This window comes from Danio rerio, chromosome 25, assembly GCF_049306965.1.
Source record: "Danio rerio strain Tuebingen ecotype United States chromosome 25, GRCz12tu, whole genome shotgun sequence".
NCBI classification, from domain to species: Eukaryota; Metazoa; Chordata; class Actinopteri; order Cypriniformes; family Danionidae; genus Danio; species Danio rerio.
Genome location: NC_133200.1, coordinates 33,574,727 through 33,598,890, shown reverse-complemented (window position 1 = coordinate 33,598,890; position 24,164 = coordinate 33,574,727). Strand labels below are relative to the sequence as shown.

The following is a 24,164-nucleotide window of genomic DNA, read 5'->3' as shown; positions in this document are numbered from 1 at the left end:
GTCTTACACAAACACACACTCTCTATTATTCCCACCTGTTTTCAGAGGTGTGGTTTACTGATCAAAAAGAACAAGATTTCACTTAGAGACGCGAGACATGCAAATGAGAAGATGGGTTTTATAAAGGTACTTAGCACTGATTCATTCATAAATGGATTTCATGCTCTTGTGTTACCTTGTATGGCTGTATTGTAGTAAGTACAGTGTATTTAAAGGGGTCGTTTACCTAAAATGAATATTTACTTACCAGTGGCGGTTCTAGTTTAAATGGCACCCTGGGTAAAGCCACCCCAAACATACCCCATCCCCCCCAAAATAAAGACACTATGTGGTTGAATTTATATATATTTAAAATATTGAAATATATATTTAATATATATACATTTAAAATAATTATTATAAATAAATAATAAATAAATTATAAATTTCAATAAATAACAACTTTTCTGTAAAAAAAAAAAAAAGCTGTAAAAATACAGGGAAAACTTCTGTATAATTATGAAAGAACTTACCATATTTTTATTTTACAGCAATTTTACCCGTATTTTTGGTTACGCACAACATTATGGGAGCAAGAATCTCAGCATGAGAAGCCGAGAAAACATACACATGGAGTCCTGCTTTTTGCTGTTCTCAACATCACCACATTCCTCCAAGGCTGATGGAATTCTTGATTTATGCTTTTCTTTTTAACAAAAAAAAAAAAAAAAAGACAATAGTCTTCTTCCCTGGGTCTAGCGATACCGTTTTTTCATTCTGAAATGTTTTACTTATGAGGTAACTTTTATGAAGTAAATTTTATGAGATACTGATACTTTATGTTTACATGCTCACAAGAAATTTGTATGTTCTATGTAATTTTGTTTTTGCATGTGCATATAATTCCCTGTTTATTTGTTTAAAGAGCAATATATATATATATATATATATATATATATATATATATATATATATATATATATATATATATATATATATATATATATTTATATATAGTAAATACAAAAAATAACAAAGGGAAACGATTATACAAATATAACTTCATGTAATACTAACCTTTCCTCTTTTAATTTCAGCGCTCATAGTTTTCTTCTTTTGCAATGAATTACTGAATGCAATGCAAAAAAAAAAAAAAGAATAGTTTTGTATAATAAAAGTTTTGTGTACATCGTGCTTTATTTGTTGTACTATGTTTGGGAAGCTAAATTGGCCTTATAATGATATTTTAATGTACTTTAGCAAAAAATTTTGGGTAAAGTGTTTTTACAAATTTATGTTTCTACATAGTCATTTAACAGAAAAAAAGTAAATTGTTCTGAGGATTTACTGTAAATTTACTGGATTTTCAGTTTTTTTTTTTTTGTTTTTTTTATGAAGGAAATTCCGTTAAAAAATGGAAAATGTACTGGCAGAAAATGACCAGTATATTTTTCAGTTTTTTTTACAGAATTTCTTGTTTACTAAAAGAAGGAAATTCCGTAAAAAAAAAAAAAAAAAAAAACGTAGAATATGCTGGAAATTTTCTGCCATTCATCGTTTTTTTACAGAATTTTTTTTACAGTGTTGTTTATTATTATTATTATTACTATTACTATTATTATTATTATTATTATTATTATTCTAAATAACAGTAAAGACTTTACCATGAATATTCATTATGACAGTTCTATAGAGTACAAACAATATATGTTTTATAGAATTATCTGTTGTCTCTGACCTGGCTTATGGCCGAGAATTAATGTTAAGAAGTCTTATTTACCTTCCTGACTCATTAGGCATCGGCGTGTCAAACAGGTTTGGACTAAAAAACTAGTTATTTAGGTTTCGATACTTCCTGTCAGCTTGCAGGTATTTGTAAACTGCTCTGAATTTGAACAGTAGTAAAATAACTTAAAATTTTCAAGATCTTTTTGCATTTTGCATCAAATTATAGCACATACAGTAGTATCGAAAAGAACCGGTATCGATAAGTGATATCAGCCTGATCTCACGAAGAAACAATTGTATTTTACGTTTTGAAAGTTTAGTGGCTAATTCCGACAAATTCGTATGAGTTTAGTCGTACGAAAATGTACGATTTTAAAATGGAGGCGTGGCACCCAACCCCACCCCTAACCCCAACCGTCATTGGGTGATGAGCAAATCGTACTAAATTGTACGAATTAGATTGTACGAATTCATACAAATTAGCCACTAAATCAAAAAGTTACGAATTACCGTGAGATTGTGTTGGCAATATCGATATCAATATAAATCAAATCTAAATGAAACCCATCCCAAGACACTGAAAGCGCATGTGCATATAATGCATCCAGTTAGGAATTGATTACTTTTTAAAATAACATTCAAACAGTTCCAATATGCAGTATATGTAGTGTAGCACATGAGTAACCCCACGGCTTGTGTTGTCTTTGCAGGTGGTGTTTGCTGCACAGCATGGAGAGCTAGTAATACTGCTTTTATCAGATCAAAGAGCTGCGCAGTGATGTTTCGTAGGAAAAGAGACTCCAAAGGTCATGTCAACACACTTTTCCACTTCTGTGGATCATAAACCTGCTGTGTGGCTTCCTATGTGATGCTTAAGCAAAATGGAAAAAGGAAACCATTCCCTGTGTCAGCAGCAAGTGGTCAATATTGTAGTCTTTTTTTTCTGTGAAAGCCAATTTCACATGGTGGAATAAATTTAATGCATTAAATACCTTTTTATATTTTGGAACATAAAGCAAATTAGACGCTTTAAAAAAATCAACCAAATGATGAATAATGCACACACATAATCTATTATCTGGGGTAGGTAAGTGTCTCGTGTACTGTATATACAATAATAGATCAGTATTGTGAAATAATATTAATAATATACTGCAGTTTAAAATAACTATATATATATATATATATATATATATATATATATATATATATATATATAGTTAGCTGGTGGCACAGTAGGTAGTGCTGTCACTTCACAGCAAGAAGGTCACTAATTAGAGTCCCAGCTGGGTCAGTTGGCATTTCTGTGAGGAGTTTGCATGTTCTCCTCGTGTTGGCGTAGGTTTCCTCCTGGTGCTCCGGTATCCCCCACAGTCCAAAGACATGGACTATAGGTGAAGTGGATGAACTAAATTGGCTGTAGTGTATGTGTGTATAACTCTAAGGGCCTACTCACACTATGCTATCCGAACTGTGCTTAGGCCGGTTTCCCGGATAGTTTGAGAAGTGTGAGCGCGCTGAATCGGGCTCACGCACGGTTCAGTTGGGCTTAGGCGTGGTACGCTTGTAGTATGAGTGCAAAGCATGCCAGAGCCCGAAACTGAAGAAGAGACATGACTTTTACAGGACTGTTTCATATAGATTTATTAATTATTCTTACTGTTCAACTCCTCACTGCATGACAGCTGCACCTTAAGCAAACCTCCTAAATCCTGCAGCACGTGGACTTCATGATTGTTTATGAGCGTCAAAAGTGGCTGATCTGTTCGGCTAAATATTTGACTGCATGTCACTGCACCTCAAATGACTTTAACGATTTAATAAGGAAATCTCTACTTTGCTGAGTGAAAGCGCTTACTGAACAGCGATGATGTAAGCGTGCCCAGACCAGAATGTAATGCGAGAGCGGGCCATCTGGGAAGACAGGAGGAGGGACAAGCATGCTTTAGCCTGGTTCAAGGCAACTGTACATAGTGTTTGTATGCCCTTAAAGTGCACGTTCATGATTTCCGGAGGCGTAGCTTTGGACAAAAGAGGAAGCCCTGGTGAAAAATCCAGCTTAAACCAGTCTAGGCTGGTTGGCTGGTTTTAGCTGGTTGACCAGCCTGGTTTTAGAGGGGTTTTGGCCATTTCCAGGCTGGTCTCCCGCCCATTTTCAGCCTGATCTTAGCTGGTCAGGCTGGAAAATGACCAGCCAAATCCAGCTAAAACCAGCTTGACCAGCCTGGTTTAAGCTGGATATAGCTGGTTTTGGCTGGACTCCCAGCTTGGCTAGGCTGGTCAAGCTGGTTTTAGCTGGTCATCTCCCAGCCTGACCAGCTAAGACCAGGCTGGAAATGGCTGGAAACCAGCCTGGAAGTTTCCAAAACCCCTCTAAAACCAGCCTGGTCGACCAGCTAAAACCAGCCAACCAGCCTGGGCTGGTTTAAGCTGGATTTTTCAGCAGGGAGGACTGTGTTTCAAAGACACATACATACACAATAGATACATACACAATATATTTAAATAAAATACATCTTGAAGAAGATAAAACTGATTGTCCACTATAATTTCTTGTGTACTAGCAGATTACATAAAATAATGAATTCCACATTTCAGAATGTCCCTGAGTGTTTAAAAACCTGAATGTGCAAAAGCATCTTTGGAGTTCTCCAAGCTTCAGCATTCATTAAGCTCACTCAAGGAAGAAACCTCATTAAAAAGCTGTAATTGGCCAACGTGTGCTGACAGCCTCATTTTCACACCCTTTCCTAGAGCTTGCTTTAGTCACAAGAGAAATCAAAATGCAATTAGTGTATGTGTGTGTACACGTGCCAAACCTGATACAACCATCATGCTTCTGCATTTCCAAACCTCAGCATTGACTGCTTCATCATTACATGACATGCCTCAAAACATTTGCAGTCTATTAAAAACTATGAAGCACTTACATTTCTTTGTTTATGCGAACAAAAATGACTGTTAAGTGTATTTTACTTTAAAGGAATCTTACTGAGAATTCTTCTATGAATGTTCCCTGTTAGCTTGGATAAAATTAAGAAACTGGAATGTCTCACTCAAACATTATAGACCCTCTTAAATAAATAATAAAGAAAGACTAGATATTTTATTCTTACCCTGCTGAAAAATACGGCTTAAACCAGCCTAAGCTGGCTGATTTTAGCTGGTTGACCAACCTGGTTTTAGAGGGGTTTTGGCCATTTCTAGGCTGGTTTCCAGCCTGGTCTTAGCTGGTCAGGCTGGAAATGACCAGCTAAACTAGCTTGACCAGCCTGGTTAAAGCTGGACATAGCTGGTTTTGGCTGGACCCCCAGCTTGGCAAGGCTGGTCAAGCTGGTCATCTCCCAGCCTGACCAGCTAAGACCAGGCTGGAAATGGCTGGAAACCAGCCTGGAAATGGCCAAAACCACTCTAAAACCAGCCTGGTCGGCCAGCTAAAACCAGCCAACCAGCCTAGGCTGGTTTAAGCTGAATTTTTCAGCAGGGTACTGGTCCCTTTGTGTAGTCCCAAGGTCTGGATAACTTAATAAAAGCATAAAGGAAATTGTGTATTTTTGAGATTGGAAGCTCCTCAGAAGTTTTTGTTTGTGAATGGGATCTTTAGCGTGTGCTTCAGGGCCAGCGTCGTGTCCACCTGTTCAGCGGACAGTAAAGTGTGCCACTGAGCCACAGGCTTGCGTGGATTGGACAGCATATCGGCCCAGTGGCGCAGCTGGTTTCCTGTGGCATCACAGCCCAGATAGATCTTGCCGATCGCGTCATTCCTGCTCATCTTGTCATGATCCCACACTGAGATGACCAGCTGGACTTTCTGTTTGAAGAGTAATGAGTAAAACAGTTTACAGAGAGGAAAAAAGCTAAACAGACTGTAAAAAAGGGTCAATCCAGAGTCTAAGGCCTTGTTTACACTGCCAGGTCTTGATGCCCAATTCCGATTTGTTGCCTATATCTGATTTGTTTGCATGTCTGTTCACACGTTGTTTTAATTGTGACCCATATCCAATTTATGCGTTTACACTTGCCATACACTTCATGTCACGCATGCATAAAGGCGGGTTCTAGCATCTGTGCCACACTAGCCATTATGGAAGAAATTGTCTTGTTTTTAGCTGTGCCCCATTCTGTAAAGTGCTTTGAGTGCCCACAAAAGCGCTATATAAATGTAAGGAATTATTATTATTAATTTAAATCTAAAGTTCTTCCCTTATCTGAGGACAAACTGCATAACGAAATTAGGGCCTATAAAAAATATGACAATTGAAAATATTCTTTACTTTAGATATTTGCTATCACTCACCTGAATTTGTTCAAAAGACACATCAAAAGTGAAAGACTCATTAAAGTACGGATTGAGCGTCCGCTTCTTCACTGATGTTTTCTTCTTTTTCCACTTCTTTTTTTCAAGAATCAGTTGTACTTTCACATAAGGGTCTAGAATCAAAAACAAAACCAATAGTCAATTTCTATGCCAAACCTAAAGATACCTGCTATACCATACATGATGTACCATACTATAGATACCCTTTGGGAAGGGAGCCAAAAAAAAGTGGTATGGTAGTGTTTGTTATTTTCGCCAACCTGATTTCACCAAGTAGGACCTGTTCCTGGACTAACATCTATGTTGATCCTGGAACAACATTTCAATCAGCCAATCGGAATTAAAGGAAACGTTTACCGTTTATGTTAAGGATTAGGTTTATGCACTTCTACATACCTATTTCCCACTGACTTTGGGAATAATTCACAGTTATGGTTGGGTTTAGAGTTAGGGAATAGGTATGGATTACATTTTTAAACAAAAATGATGCTCCAGGATCAAAATAGATGTTAAGCCAGGATCGCATAATACTTGGCAAAATTATGATGTTGCTATTTTAGTATCACTAACAGTGGAAACGCACATAAATGTGTACCATACTGTACCATATTAAACCATAGCGCTCAGTGGAAATGGGCGATTTGTACAAAGGGTGTCCAAACTCGGTCCTGGAGGGCCGGTGTCCTGCAAAGTTTAGTTCCAACCACATTGGGCAAACTGGCGACCGCTGCAATTTTCGCTTTAATTTTGGCTGGTCAACTGTATGGTATGGAAACCTTATATACCTGCTAGACATGCGGAGGAACCTGTCTCATACAGCTGCCATTGCATGGCTCAAAGACACTTTGTCATGTGTAATTTAACACAATTGCCTCTAGGAGTCGCCAATGGAAAAAAACAAAACACACACAAGAGATGCATATATGCCAGGCATGAAGTTGACCAATGCACATTCCCACGTTCATTTCATTGTTACTAAATTCAAACGTGAGCATGAAATCTGGCGTACGCAAAGTTTTTGTGCATACGGAGCATTGATACATGAGGCCCCGGGTCTCTACTTTAACGTCATATTATTTTCCCATCCATTGGTTTGGTTATCTCTATATTATAAATTTAAATGAGGAAACTTTCCTCAGTGTCCGTTGGTCATTTTAGCATCATAAAAACATTAACCTTTATTAAAATTCTGAAACTGTTGCATATAGCCTACATAGCACACTTGTTTTATAATCACTACATAGTTGAAATGTATTTAAGTAAATTGCAATCACAAACTTTGATTAATTATTAGTTGTTGTTTTTGGCAGTGGACTGTTAAGAATAAATGACTATTTAGCATTTAGTTATCTCACCTGAAGAGCCTACCTGGTCCATCTTCTTCAGGTTTTTGGCTTCCAGAATGATCACAGTAAGTTTACTACTAGTCGGGACATAGCGGAGAGAAAAGCAGATCTCTCCCAGATGCTCTTGCTGTAATATGAACACAAAATGTAAGATGCAGTGAAAGGGCACCTTTTTTTACCCCTTTTTCAAGATTTTATATAAGTCTTGTGTCTTCAAAATGTATTTGTAAAGTTTCAGCTCAAAACACCCATTAGATTATTTATTAGATTATTTATTATTTATTATAGCTTTCAGAACACTATGTAGCTGTTTTTGTTGCCTGTGCCTTTAATGCTAGTTCTCCCCGCCCACGGTGCCCACATGCCTGTCAGAGTGTGCCTCAGGCTCAACCTCTGCTGCGTCAGATAAACAGCACAGTGACAGACATGAAGGAACCAGATCTCACGTAACGCTTGTGAGAAATACTACAGTAAAAATGTTCCCAATGATTATTTGATGTATTTGTTATGGAGTTAATTTAAGCCGTTTTGCAAAGTGGTCACACACAATGTCGTTACAGAGTTCACATGCACGCACTCACACACACACACACACACACACACACACACACACACACACACACACACACACGCACACGCACACACACAAACAAACAAACACAAACACATGCAGCATGTGCATTTAACATGCTTTTAATGACTTTCTTTATTTTTATTACATTTCAATTTAAAAATGTGTTTTAGTTACCTTCATGTTGTTCCAAATCAATACAGTCATTCTGGACACAAATGAAGATATTTAAGATTAAATCTGAGGGCTTACTCATCCTCTATAAGCAGTCCAAAAAGGTACCAAAAACAGTTCAATTGAAATATTATCAAGCTAAATAAAGACTTTTGTGTACACATAAAACAAAAATACTAACTTATTCAACAGTTTCTTCTCCTCAGTGTCTTCATACCCTCTGAATGCCTTTGGAAACACTGTTTGCAACTTGTTTGAAGCACAGACACATTTGAGGTAATATGCCAGAGGTGCGACAACGAGTGATATCTGAATGCTCCCGATACTGACACTGAGGGAAAAAACTGTTGAATAAAGTTTTTATTTTTGTTTACTCTGCACGCAAAAATACTCTTGTTTCTTGAAAACATGCAGATTGTACCACAGAATACAAATGGACTGTGTTGAGGATATTTTAAGCTCCCCTTTAGGTCTTAATCAACTGGAACTGTTGCTGTCTACGAGATGATGGAGCTCTTAGATTTTATCTAAAATATGTTCATTTGTAATCTGAAGACAAACAAAGGTCTAGGGGTTTGGAACAACATGAGAATGGGTAAAAGTAATAATATCATTTTAATTAATGGGTGAACACTTTAGGTTCTTATAATCCATCAACCATACATATCCTTCATGTTTAAGGGGAAACATATTTTTATACCTGCTACCTAACTTCCAATGGGCTATGCACAGCTAGTGTTTTACAGCCAATGATAAACCTCTGATGAAAGCCTAATGTGAATATTTTCAATTTATTAAGGTTTCTTTTAAAGCATCAATGTTGTAATGTAACTAAAATACATTCAGTTTAATAGACATCAGCAGGCATTTAGTTGTTCAAGCGTAAAATGACCAGGATTAGTAGGCGAGTGCAGAAACTTCATTGAAAATACTGGGGTAAAATAACTGTCATATTTTAAAGATATGGTGAGGGAAATTGGAGTTTAATGCAATGCTTCTTGTCCAGTCTGAGACCCACTTCATATTGTATATCTATCAGGCAGTGAAGATCACAGATTTTTAAAGATATCAGATCTTTAACATGGGGATTTTATAATGGAAAGACAGTTCTCCAGAAGCAAGGAGGCTGAGTGGCTGGAATTAGAAGTCTGTGTGCATATACCCCATTGAATTGTTTACATATACAAACCATATAAAAACTGTACATTCAATCTAAAAAACATGTTTAAGTTGGATTACTAAAGCAAACCTCGTGTTTGGAAGCTTCGCTGAGATCTCTCCACTCTTCAATCACATGATTCCAGTCCACCGTGGACAGATTCAGTCTGATCTCTCCAATAATGTCATGCTTGGAGAATCGGTTAAAGTCATACACTTGCATCACCAGTGTCGACTCGGTTAGCTCCTTTTGAGGGATCTACAATTAGTAAAAACACCTTGTCATTGTTTAGATACTGTTTATTCATAGACTGTAAAACCCAAAAAGTTAAGGTAACTCAAACCGTTTGAGGAAAACGATTGCAACAAAAAGTTTAAGTTCAAAAACAAATCCTAATGAGTACTGTGAACTTGATTCATTTGAGTAAATGAAGGAATTTAAGCACAATAAAACACAATAAATGAAGAGAACTCAAACCAACTGAGGACTGTAAAACCCAAAAAGTAAAGGCAACTCAAACCGTTTGGGGAAACCTATTGTTACAACCATTTGAGTTAAAAAACTAATCTCTATGAGTACTGTGAACTCCATTTAAGTTGGAGTAATAAGGTATTTAATTAAATCATTACCTTGAACACTGAGCTCAAAACTCTTGTCAAATTAGTAGAATTAACTTTTAGTAAATTTTGAGTTAACTACACTCATTTCATTAGATGAAGTTGACTTGGGTTTTACAGTGCGCTGTAAACTCTTACTATAAGCTTGACTGAGTAGCATTGGTCACAAGGTAAAATTTTTCCACATGATTTATGGCCATATCATATAATCAAATGTATATGCTGCTTGATTTACCTGATATTTGAAATTTTCATTGAACACGGGGTTAAGGGTCTTCCTGAAGACTTTTGTCTCAAATGTTTTGGACTTGTTGGGTAGGATGTAGACTTTCACATAGGGGTCAGATGTCCCTCCTGAATCCATCGCTTTCAAAGCAGCGGCTTCTTTTATTCCTACAGTCAGCTAATATAAAATAGGGAACACATAAATTCAGTTCATACCCTATTTAATGCACATGTTTAGTAGGTAATCCAGTCTAGACAAACAAGGGTGATGTTAAAGATAAAATATAATAATGAAATTTTATGTGTTTGTTTGGTAAGTTACTTTGGCACAGCTACTATGACAAAGAATATCTACAGATGCTAGTACACTGGTAAAAAAAAAAAATTATATATATATATATATATATATATATATATATATATATATATATATATATATATATGTATATATATATATATATATACAATACATCACTTCAAATTTTAAACATGTCAATAAAAGTCACTTTTTACAACTTTTCAACATCAAAAATTGTTGGAGGAAATATATATAAGTGATGTATTGTCTGAGTTGGTGTTGTACAAAAGCCTGGTAGTAAAGAGCCAGTATTTATATATATATATATATATATATATATATATATATATATATATATATATATATATATATATATATATATATATATATATATATATATTGTTTCTTAGACAATATATTGTTTCAAACCTAAAAAATGTCAATAAGAGTCACTTTGTTAGAATACAGAATAAAATTTTCAACATCAAAAGTTTCAAGAGCAGAGATCAAGTTCCAATAAGGAAGTTCATACTCATAAATAAACCGAATATACCCCAAAATTCGGCAAATGTTACTTAAAGCAGTGGTCCACAGGCTTGGTTGTGTTTATATGTTGCAAAGCAATGTGTGCTCATGCTTAATGCTATTTTTTTTTCATAAATCTTACTTTGATTATATACAGCTACTCAGCTAACATGAAAACGACAGTCATTTTTTCTAGTTCCTCTGAAAATCCAGCCCTCAAGAGGCTCTGATTGGTCAACTAACAATGTGCTGGGATCCGTGGATCTGCTCCATGTCACCACTTCTAGTCCCTACTAGCACGCGCTTTTGCGCTGTGTAAACGGTAGCTGTTAGCCGTATCAGATAGTGCCTGAATCAGATAGAAAATGACACAGATTACACAGCTGAATCTCACACTCACTCTCTAAAATAAAACCTGTGTCTTTCACATATATTCGGGTTATAAGCATGTGTAGGTAATATGAAATGCTCTCACTTTTTTCTTTTCAAGTTTGGTTTTGGAGATGTAGAACGCAGGGAAAGCTGCCGCATTGTAAGACACTGCAACGATGGTGTAGAGTGTTGGTGTTTACAGCGGTTTGACTGATAAATATAAATTTGTAGCTAAATTGTTAGCGGTGCCAAACAGCTTTTTCTGTTATTTACATCATTGTTTACGTCCTTGCTACAACATATTGTTAATGCTAAAAACTGTGCATGTAGTTGATCAATTTTAACAAATAAAAACACTTACAAGTTGTGGCTCACAATCCAAGGCTTCCTCGATTACAGGAGTTTTTATCTGTATCCAGGACTGAACTGGGAGAGACTCTGGAAGCTGTCCTTTGTCAAATGTTAGCTATATCTTTTTTTATAATTCCCTGGAACATAATTTAAATGAAACTAAAAGCACTTCTCTCTTTGGCCTAAATACAGAAACAGAAAAAGCTCTGTGGAAAAGCAGCGTTAGGACATCATTTCTCTGCTGTAAGATTAGTGCCTCTGGCCATGCCCCTTCTCTGCGCATAGTGAATGCGTGTAACCTAACGCCCCTTCACATGGGGCTTCAGCATCAATGCTTGACTGAAGGCGTGTCTAAAGTTGGGCCTGATGCGATCGTCATAGAAGCGTCAGCCAATGAAATTCAGTCAGCAATAGGCCACTGTCTAGCTGGTGTATTTGCATACAGCGGTCTGATTGGCTGACGCTTCCATCGAGCTAGTCCCAACTTCTGCAGCAAACAACACCTCTGAAGCGGCGCCGACGGATTCACAATGCAGTACGGCAACACCTGACGTCACCCATTCAAAGTGTAAGGTAAGGGTTGACACTGATGCCCCATGTGAATGGGGCGTTAGGCATTTATGATCTCACTAACCTGGATGTGTTTTTTTTTGAAGCCCCCAAACTTTGTTGGCTTTAGGCTTTGCTAAGCTAACTCTGTAAAAGCCAGAAGCCCCTTTCACACATACAGACCTTTCCGGAAAATTGCCGCCAATTTTCCAGAAAGGTTGTATGTGTGAACAGGTCCTTTTTGAAAATACCAGTAAATTCGTTCTGGCTATTTTCCGGAAAGAGAAGCAATTTGCCGGAATGCTGCGCTGTGTGAATGCAGAAGGAAGATTCCCGTAATAAGCGCGTGCACGTCTAGAACGTGCTGACGTGAGACGTCTGCTTTAGCCAATCACAACAGTCAGACGCATTTAAGTCTGCGCGGTTTGTGAGGATAAAAGCCTTTGAATATTTTTCCATACACATTTAGCTGCTAGAAGTTAGTCAGATCACGTTTATATGTTCTTCTTAATGCCAACTGTGTAAATAATCATTGATGAGATGCTTATGATAAGCCGTTGTTTGTTTACCTTCAAGCTTTGCGTGCGCCTATGAGCGCCTGCACACGCACATATTATGAACATCTCGACATGCGAAAGTGATCCTGCGAAAGTTGTTCACAATATTGATCATCCACAGAGTTTGTAATTTAGTCAAATGTTTACAAATACAAGCGCAGCCGTTTAAAGCTCATTTGTCGTGAATGATGTCAGAATTTACCGGTATTTTGGAATGGATGTGTGAATGCTCTTTTCCGGAAAATTTCCATAACGTCCTCGCCTGTGTGAACAGCGCTTTTTTCAATATACCGGTAAAGTCGTTCCGGAAATTTTCCAGAAATTTACTGGTATCACTGTGTGAAAGGGGCTAATATAGTCAGTTTCTGTAATTAACCTAATTATTTATGTCCACAAATAGATGAATTTGAGCAAAAATGTGTTTATTGAATGATTAAAAACTTGAATATTCACCTCAGATCTGGATGCATTGAACTCAAGTGAGTACTGCAGTTTTCCTCTCTGCTGGTCAGACGAGCTATATTCAGTGTCCTCCGTCTCAGGCTGGACCTGCCAGTACATCCAGTATGCCGTTACTGAATACCACCCAGGGGAACATTTCATTGCTCAGGGGTAGATTTTCACAGGTTTGTAAGCTTAAGCTCTGAGCTATTTTTTCAACTGCATTGACTTTCTACTAAAAAGTCCCAGCAAGCATTTTTTGTTTTTAAAAGATGTCTAATAGATGTCTAAACATAGTCATCTTGGCTAAAACAAGGCTAAATTTGGGGCTGTCAGTGAAAATCTAAAAGTAGGCCAAGACTAGACTAGTCATCAAATAACCAGAAATGAAGTACACATATAAAGTCTGTGTAATCTGTCTATATGATGATTAGTCTAGTTTTGGTCTATTCTAAGACGTCTATTAGATTTTCACTGACAGCCCAAGTTTAGCCTTGTTTTAACCAAGCGGTCCACATTTAGATGTCTAATTAGGTGTCTATTAAACACAAAATTGTTTGCTGGCGTATGGCCATGTTTTAGCAATAGGAATGCACTCAGCCAGAACTTTCTTGCAAGTGTTAAATCTCTAGGCAAATATGACACTTCCACCAAAAGAAAGCCACATTGCATTTTACTATTTATTTACCACACAATTTGTGATTACTTAAAGTATAGAGACCAGATTGTGGAAATTACGAAAAGAGACATTTTCCTGTTCAATGGTCAGAATAGCATTGAAATATCCCTGCACTGATTATTCATGAGTTAAAAAATGGGTATAGTACATTTTCTATATTCATCTATACATTTTCCTTGGGCTTAGTCCCTTTATTTATCAGGGGTCACCACAGTGGAAAGAACCGCCAACTTATCCAGCATGTGTTTTACACAGCGGATGCTTGTTGGCTAAATGTTTCTTATACATTTTATATTACATATTACAATTTTGGATATTATATTACATTTTGTATCAGAATATTAAAGAAGAAATTTGTTTAAATGTGATTGGTGCCTGCTAAAAAAAAAATAAAAATAAAATATATATATATATATATATATAACATGTTTTCTGCCCTTTTTGTGTTGAATTACTTAATTTTAGATCTTGCTTAACAGTACTGTCATTTAAAAAAATGTAATTTAAACAACAGGGCGAGGCAGTGGTGCAGTAGGTAGCACGTTCGCCTCACAGCAAGAAGGTCGCTGGGTTGCTGGTTCGAACCTCGGCTCAGTTGGCGTTTCTGTGTGGAGTTTGTATGTTCTCCATGCCTTTGCGTGGGTTTCCTCCGGGTGCTCTGGTTTCCCCCACAGTCCAAAGACATGTGGTACAGGTGAATTGGGTAGGCTAAATTGTCCGTAGTGTATGAGTGTGTGTGTGAATGTTTCCCAGATGAGTTGCGGCTGGAAGGGCATCCGCTGCGTAAAAAACTTGCTGGATAAGTTGGCGGTTCATTCCGCTGTGGCGACCCCGGATTAATAAAGGGACTAAGCCGACAAGAAAATGAATGAATTTAAACAACAATATTGAAAAAGAAATTTACTAGCTGATTTAACAATCCATAATTTTGTTAAAGTAAAGCTTTAGTGTTACATTGAGTAAATTAGAATCATTTTAATTAGAATAACACAATACAAACATTTTGAGTCAATTAGTTGCAAAGAAGCTAGACTGACATATTGAAACCATGTTTTATCTACAAATGTGCTTTGTGTTCATACAACATGTTCAAAGCAGTTCAGGTTTACTTGATTGGATTAGATGCATAAAGGGTGCCACGATTAAATCATGTTCATTCGACAAATTTTTTTTTTTGAGTGTATTTGTCATTCTTACGAATCAATTAAGATGCAAATCTACTCATTTTTTTGGAATCCACATTATCAAGAATGGTGACCAACAGAAAACCACTGACCATCACTACTTTACATCACTGACAATTAGACAATGGATCGTTATTCATTTTTTGCCTCAAAATTTCATCCATTGTGCCTGCATCAAATAATTATTATATAAAATATACTCCATACTTTTAGAAAAATAAAAAGCACAAGCAGACACTGACCTAAATCAGACAAATGTTAAAAAAATAAATATACACACATATTTATGATAGTGTATTTAGTGTTATTTGCTTTGAATACATTTTTAGGTGTGACTTTTTAACATTCTGTCAAGGGTCTGCAGATGAAAAATAATTCCCGCACATTTTACAGTATGCTAATGTTGATTAATGTGGTTTGACCTGTAAACAAATAAACTTAACTGAGCTAAGAAGAATAAGGGTTTCTTTTTTGGAAAGGTCTCTCACCAGTGCTGTGGTTGTAGTCCCTGAGATCCCCTTCATGTTGATTTTCTCATCTGGCTTCTTTTTCCTCTTCTTTTTCCCTTTGCAGCAGCATTTTACACAGCAGCATATCACACAGATAAGAATGAGCAGGACGATGGCAGCAAATATAGCATAGATGGCCCATCTTGGCACTGTTATGACAAAAACAATAACAGTCCATCTTACATCACAGCAGCGGTCCAACGTAACGCCATGACATACATCTAAAGGATGAGGTAAAACCACGGCCAGGGGACTTAAGGCAAGTTAAGCTTGTGACAAGTGAAAATTGAGAAGCAAGAAATGTGCGCAAGGGGTGCAATTAGATATGGCGTGGACTGGAGCAGGTGTTAAAGATTCATTTAATATACTCACAAGGAATCCTGTCCAGTAAAGAGGGCAGGAACCCCGGAGCAGCTGTTGTGGTGTTGGTGTGAGGGGTTTTAGTTGGTTTTACTGATGGTCTGGGCGTCATGGTTAAATGGATGAGACTTGTGGGTCACTGGAAATATACATATCAATAAAAACATAGCTGCTGGTAAGTGTTTTGAACATTTTTTAGTTGAGTTAGTAATATTGTTTTGCGACTCCCTCTACTGGTTCAAATGATATTGCAACATTAAGTTAGCAGAGGAGCCCAAACCTTTTCTTATGACGGGCCGAAAACCAAACTTAATTAAGGGTGGTGGGCCAAAGCTAAATATAACTGTATTATATTATTTATGTTCACTAATTTCACATTAAAGGCAATGAAAATAATACATTAATTGACATAAAAGAGAAGTTACTGAACTTATACATAGAAGCCTGAGAAAAATGCTAATTTTAGGACACAACTTCAGGTGGCACTACATATATGTATATATATACATACATACATACATACATACATACATACATACATACATACATACATACATACATACATACATACATACATACATACATACATACATACATACATACATACATACATACATACATACATACATACATACATACATACATATATATATATATATATATATATATATATATATATAGACATATATACATACGTACATACATACATACATACATACATACATACATACATATATATATATATATATATATATATATATACATACATTCATACATACACATATATATATATATATATATATATATATATATATATATATATATATATATATATATATATATATATATATATATATATATGAGCAATATCACACTCGTAGCAGTGCGATATGGCTGTATATCGGCAGTGGTGGGAGGCGTATGTTGGCATGAGGCCGCAGGCCGAGTACCTTAGTGCCCCCACCAGTGCCGATATACAGCCATATCGAACTGCTACGAGTGTGATATTGCATTTATATAACAGTTTGCAGCATAATTGTGTATATAAAAACAAAATCAAACATGGAGAGTCTCAAAACCCTTTTGTATGAGGAACTACTTTCTTCCACGTTGGATTTAAATCATAAGCTGACAGTTACAGCTGAGCAAGCAACTTTTTAACTTTAGATCTGTAGTGTCGGCTTTTTACTGGCTGTATGTGGGCGGAGTAATACACAAAGGGTAAAGAGGCTGTACGGGTGCTGAAATTACTTAAATAAATCACGGCTATCAGCCAATCAGATTTGAGAACAAGACAGAACTGTTGTATATGTGTGTGTGTGTGTGTGTGTGTGTGTGTGTGTGTGTGTGTGTGTGTATATACATATATATATATATATATATATATATATATATATACATATATATAAATAATTAAATCGAATCAATAATTACATATAAGTATCTTCTCTGATTGGTCAGTGGGCCAAATCAAAGGCTACCATGGGTCAACTTTGGCCCGCAGGCCCTTTTTTGGGCATCTCTGCTTTAAAGGAATAGTCAGGGCTGGCGCATTCATAGAGGCAACATACGCGGTCGCCTAGGATGGAAAAATAGAGAGGGCGGCGTCCACGACACCACCCTCACCACCCGCGTCCTCAGTGCCCCCACCCCCGGTCTTCACTTTGCTAACCGGTCCCTTTCGTTTTCACTTTCAGGTTGAGGGTGGCATGTTGTCTTTTGCCTGGAGCGGCAGTTCAGCTTGGTCCGGCCATGGGAATAGTTCACCCAAAACTTTCCTGACTTTTTTCAAATTACAGGTGTGAAAACACCCTGCTGAGACAGGAGGGTTTCATGGCCCATGTTTTGTTACAAAGTAGTTTACCTCTCCAGAAAACGAATAATCTTGTTAACCCAACTAAATGTTTTGTTGTATTAATGACAAATAATTTGAGGTCAGTGCAGCTGATGTATTCAAAGTTGAGTGAACAAGACAAAACTAAAGGGAATAAGAATTATGTGTTTTGTTGTTGTTGTACTGGCTTAAATTTTTATACAGTGTTGCTGAAAAAAAGGAAATAACCCATCTCCCAATCTCTCCCCATCTCAGAGATGCAATGTCAGACACAATGCACTCAATGGAGTGACTAGGTGTGGGCATTAAAAAGCAAATTGTCATTTCAGTCTAATATGAAATACAAAATTAGGCACAATCAGAAATTAAACAAACATTAGAGTTATATCAAGCTCCAGAAATAACCATAAAAGTGTCCTGATATGTTTGTTATGGCATGAGGATAGATAAATAAGAGAACTGTTCCTAAGGGAAGCACGTTTGCCTCACAGCAAGAAGGTCGCTGGTTCGATCCTCGGCTCAGTTGGCGTTTCTGTGTGGAGTTTGCATGTTCTCCCTGCGTTCGCGTGGGTTTCTTCCGGGTACTCCGGTTTCCCCCACAGTCCAAAGACATGCGGTACAGGTGAATTGGGTAGGCTAAATTGTCCATAGTGTATGAGTATGTGTATGTGTGGATATTTCCCAGAGATGGGTTGCAGCTGGAAGGGCATCCGCTGCGTAAAAAACTTGCTGGATAAGTTGGCGGTTCATTCCGCTGTGGTGACCCCAGATTAATAAAGGGACTAAGCCGACAAGAAAATGAATGAATGAATGTTCCTAAGGGAAAACTGAAGTCATTATATTTGGGAACAGAGATGAGGTTCTCAAGGTGAATGCGTACCTTGGCACTAAGGTTCAAACAACAAAAAATAAGGTCAAGAATCTTGGTGTGACTCTGGAGTCAGATCTGTGTTTCAATAGTCATGTCAAAGCAGTTAGTAAATCAGCATACTATCATCTCAAAAACATATCAAGAATCAGCAGTTTTGTTTCCAGTGAAGATTTAGAGAAACTTGTTGATGCTTTTATCAGCAGTAGGGTGGATTACTGTAACAGCCTCCTCACGGGCCTTCCCAAAAAGACAGTCAGACAGTTGCAGCTCATCCAGAACACTGCGGCCAGGATTCTGACCAGAACCAGAAAATCAGAGCTCATCACACCTGTCCTGAGGTCTTTACACTGGCTCCCAGTTACATTCAGAATAGAGTTTAAAGTATTATTACTGGTCTATAAATCACTAAATATCCTAGGACCTCAATACATTACAATATGCTAATTGAATACAAACACAACAGATCACTCAGATCTTTAAGATCATATAAAAAAGAAATTCTAAGAGTTCAGTCAAAGCAGGGTGAATCGGCTTTCACTGCTGGAACAGCTTCAAGAAATGATCAGATGTGCTCCAACAGTCGGCACATTCAAATCAAGACTGAAAACACATCAGTTTAGCTGTGCCTTTACTGAATGAGCGCTGTGCTACGTCCGACAGATCACACTACTATACATTTCCTCTTCTTTTTCATCTTTTTATAACCCGTTTTAACGCATCTTTATTAGTTTTTAAATCATTTTTATATTTACTTTCGTCTCTTTTATACCTGTTTATGTAAAGCACTTTGAATTGCCACTGTGAATGAAATATGCTATTTAAATAAACTTGCCTTGCCTTCAATAAAACAATAATAGTTATTAGGAACAAGGTTATACAAGGAAATAAATGCATTAGCATCATAGTTTATAGTGTTTTTTAACTGTGTATAGTTAACTCATTAAACTCTTCTTGGTTACATGACCAAAAGAGCATTTAGTAACCACCAATGTTAAACAGTCTAGTGTTGACAGTCGCCCGCACTCCAGCAAAACTGGGTGTGCTTAAAGTGTACAGATAACATTCTTTTTCAGTGAAACATGGTAATAAAAATGGAACAATGCAAGCAAAATATTTGTGGTCACATTGCAACATTTTCACAACCAAGTCTGTTGCAATGCAGTAAAGAAGTAGTAAGTCACAGCTTTGAGATTAATTAATATTGTACATTAAAAGAAGCATGCATTAATATTGCATAACAGTAACAGATATATTGTCTCAAAATGAGAAATGAAACAGAGCATGAATACACATTTACAACATCAAATGAGCAGAAAAAAACTCACGTTAGTAACACTCACTGTTGGAATAGTTCAGTATGATATTGCCTCCTCAGCTGTAGCTTAAACACATGAAGATGAATTTTCTAAACACATCTCTGAAGCGTGTGAATGTATGCCAGCCACAGAGACGGGAAGGAAGTCACTGCCCACTGCCGAAGTTGGATCGGCTCAGGAAAGAGGCATTATACTACACTAATGAAAAGTCATAACCACTGAGGCTTTAATCATTTGGTCAAACAAGAGTGTAATCAATCTGTTCACTTTTCTTTTTTATCATTTCTTTTTTGTTATTATTATTATTTTAGGGCTTTTCACCTTTATTGGAAAAGGACAGTGGAGATTTTACAGACAGGAAAGTGTGGGGAGCAGAGATAGGGGAAGGATTGGCAAAGGACCTCGAGCCGGGAATCGAACTCGGGTCGCCATGAGCACGTTAGTGCTATGTGTCGACGCACTAACCACTAGGCTATTGGCGCCAACTTTAACCTGTTCACATTTCTATTACTGTTCAGTATTTGGATTGTAGAACCGAAGGCTATAATGACTTTAGAATATTTACATGATAATGAAATATAGAGAAAGAATAAGAAAGACACATAAAAAGGTATTTACATTTACAGTGCATTTGGAAAGTATTGATAGTGCTTCACTCTTTCCACATTTCATTATGTTACAGCCTTATTCCAATTCATTTATTTCCTCAAAATTCCACACACAATACCCGGCCATCTAAGCTGAGGGATTGGGGGAGAAGGGCCTTAGTCAGCGAGGTGATCAATAACCCGATGGTCACTCTCTCTGAGCTTCAGCGTTCTTCTGTGGAGTGAGGAGATCCTTAAGGATAGCTATCTGTGCAGCAATCCACCAATCAGGCCTGTATGGTAGAGTGGCCAGACGGAAGCCACTCCCCGCCTGGAATTTGCCAAAAAGCATCTGAAGGACTCTCAGACCCTTAGAAACAAAATTCTCTGGTCTGATGAGATTAAAATTGAACTCTTCAGAGTGAATGACAGGTGTTACGTTTGGAGAAAACCAGGCACCGCTCATTATCCCTACAGTGAAGCATGGTGGTGGCAGCATCATGCTGTGGGGATGTTTTTCAGCAGCAGGAACTGGAAGACTAGTCAGGATAGAGGGAAAGATGAATGCAGCAATGTACAGAGACATCCTGAATGAAAACCTGCTTCAGAGTGCTCTTGACCTCAGACTGGGGCGACGGTTCATCTTCCAGCAGCATACAGAGCATACAGAAGGGAAAGAGTGTGTCCAACAGGTGTTTTGTCAAATCTGTGTGAAGCACACCAAGGATTGCACACACTGTAAAAAAAAAAATCCTTAATTTTACGGTTTATTTCCAGCAGCTAGGGTGTCGGGAAAAAAAGGAAAATAACAGCCTGATCTTACGAGAAAACGTAAGTATTTTACGTTTTGCCAGTTTAGCGGCTAATTCAAAAATTTTAAAAAGGAGGCGTGGCACCTAACCCCACCGCTAAACCCAACTGTCACTGGGGGATGAGCAAGTCATACTAAATTGTTCAAATTAGATCGTACGAATTCATACGAATTAGCTACTAAATCAAAAAGTTAAGAATTGCCGTGAGATTTTGTTGAAAATAAAGGTAGTTAAATTATAGAAATTTACTGTAAAATAACAAATATTAAATTACAGAAATGTACCTATATTTAAATCTCTGGTAAGTTTCTGTTATTTAATATTTATTAAAAGTTATATTTCTAAAAAGTTAGTTTACGGTATTTAAAATTAATTTCTGTAATTTAAAAAAACATTTCCGGCACCCCAGCTGCCAGAAATAAACCATAAAAATTAAGGATTTATTTTTTTTACAGTGCATGTTTTTTCAGACACATGGAGAGTTGATAAGAAAGTATCTGGCTCATAAAGAGTGAACTGACCTTCAACTGTAACATTTAAATACTGAACTGAAGCAGTTTTAATTTACTACAACTACACCAGTGGTGTAAAGTAACAGTACAAATACTCAAACTACTATAATTGAGTAGTTTTTTTCCTCAGGAATTGTAATTTATTAAGTTTTTTTTTTTAAATGTGTACTTTCTATTGAGTACATTTTAGTGCAGTATCAGTACTTTTATCCAACTACTTTCCTTCAACCAGCAGGCACTACTTTATTTGTTCTTGTCTATGGGGATTACAAAAATCAGTCCTGTGATTCTTGTCCAATTAAATCGCACATAGAAAGTAAATCAACTTCAAGACATGGGTGATTTATAAATGCAGCACACTGTTTGGAAGCATTAATAGTTTCCAAAAAGTTGTCCAAAACCTTCACACGCAATGACTCAGAGACTGTTTAGACTATAAGTGATACGATGACAGATGTCCGAAATGTCCTTAAACAACAACTAAATGCACTACAGAATTTTACATTTACACACACAAATTACATTTAAACGAAAAAGCTTTTCACAGTGTAATACCCACTACTTAGTACTTACTACTCTTGAGTACTTTTAAATAGGATAATTTTTATTCATACTTTGAGTAATATTTACAACAGATGCTTTTTCTCTACTTGCACTACATGTTTGCCCAAGTAATGGTACTTTTACTGAAGTATGTTTTTTCAGTCCTCTTTCCACCACCGCACTCAAGTAATTTTAAACATTTAAGAGTCCCTTGAACACAAAACAAGATATTCTAAAGACTGTTGAACAAAACAGCTATGGGCATGCATAGTATGAGAGCAAAATTTCCTATGGAAGCCAACTGCAGTTGTTTTCTAATGCATTCTTCAGTATATCATCCTATATGTTCAACAGAAGAAACTCGAGCAGATTTGGGACAAGCAGAAGAAGATGCGTAAACAATGGCAGAATCTTGATTTAAGCACCTTTAAGTAGAGGACTCACTTTCACAACTTAAAAAAGGTACATTACTTTTGGAGATTTGCCCATACTCAACACACAATCCGTGTTGATTGACCTAGATAAAACAGTTCTAGAAAGAAGAATGACGTCTATTATAACTGAACTTGCCTTTTCACTCTCCACTCTGTGTTCCAGTCCTCCTGTCAGGCCTTCTTGTCCACTTCTGCGGCATTAAACAATTCAGTCATTGTCTTGTGCTGGAATCCAAAAGTAATTTGACAATAAGACCAGGTCACTCATAGGCAGCTCTTCTCAAAGTGTTCCTTCGGTATGGAAAGAAATGTTAGACACCTGCCACACCTCAATAATACACAAAACTGCCTCTGCATATTCCTGTATAATACTAGGTGCACACCTTGTATGAAGATAAACAGGCATGAGAGAAAAAAAAACCCTATCAAATGCAAGATACTCAAATTCATTTTTAAGGAAGAGCTGAATGAAGTCATTTAAGTGCTGACAGAACTTAAGGCATGAGCTGCTTCCTTCTTGCTTTTTTGATGGTGCTTGATCTGCTGTGATGAGCAGAGAAAACACACAAATATGACAGCAGAAACCAGCCCTGCCACACCAGCTACTGTTTAAATATGAACAGTAACCTGACACATGGCTCAGATCAACCTGAAGTATTTATTTATAATTTTCAACTGCAGTAGTTTATTTAAATCTTTATGTAGTCATTTAGAAAAAATAAAGGTCCCACTTTATATTAAGTGGCCTTAACTAATATGTACTTACATAGAAACTAATAGTTTGTTACAATGTACTTATTGTGAAAATACATGTATTTACTGTGTACTTATGCTTGATTAAATACATGTATGTAATTACATCTGTAATTAACTTTTGTAATTACATTTGTAAATACACTGTTGACCATCCCTTACCCCTTAACCCACCCTTAAACCTACCCATGCTACCAAATCTGTCGATAACCCAACCTCTATCTCAACTCAAAAGCACCACAAGTGTTCTCAAATACATTATAAACACAGTAAGTACATCGTATTTATTTTTTTGATGTAAGTACATAGTAGTTAAGTACACTTAATATAAAGTGGGACCAAAATAAAATATGATAAGAAAATAATGAGGTTGTATTTTCATTTCCTAATATTTATTTTAAAAAAGTCAAGTTCAGTTAATATTTTGATCAAATTGAGAAACTCAATAGAAAAACTGTTTGGGTTTCTCTATACAGGAATCAGAGATTGAAATTCAATACCTTTTAAGATCTTTTTTAAAGACTCTTTGCATACATTTCAAGAGCTCATCATCACTTCAG

General features: G+C 36.7%; 1 protein-coding gene across 17 annotated transcripts; it reads right to left on the bottom strand.

Moving 5' to 3' along the window:
• Positions 1-3,333: 3,333 nt before the first annotated feature.
• On the bottom strand, positions 3,334-23,398 carry syt8 (synaptotagmin VIII). Of its 17 annotated transcripts, none has more exons than XR_012399746.1 (10): positions 22,988-23,241; positions 15,955-16,081; positions 15,562-15,731; positions 13,223-13,318; positions 10,128-10,295; positions 9,366-9,533; positions 7,381-7,498; positions 6,005-6,138; positions 4,123-5,518; positions 3,334-3,776 (listed from the first exon to the last, which is right to left on the bottom strand). XR_012399746.1 is itself a non-coding variant. In XM_073941663.1 (10 exons), exons 3-10 carry the CDS (start codon positions 16,052-16,054, stop codon positions 5,279-5,281), a joined length of 1,194 nt encoding a protein of 397 aa, XP_073797764.1. In that variant the 5' UTR covers positions 16,055-16,081; positions 22,988-23,142; positions 23,235-23,398; the 3' UTR covers positions 3,334-5,278. The 17 variants fall into 17 exon arrangements, 9 of the variants coding, with proteins under 9 accessions (XP_073797764.1, XP_073797768.1, XP_068073405.1 ...); XR_012399747.1 differs by having other exon boundaries at positions 3,334-4,927; positions 5,098-5,518; XR_012399748.1 differs by lacking the exon at positions 22,988-23,241 and adding an exon at positions 19,973-20,103 and having other exon boundaries at positions 3,334-4,927; positions 5,098-5,518.
• Between the last annotated feature and the right edge of the window lie 766 nt (positions 23,399-24,164).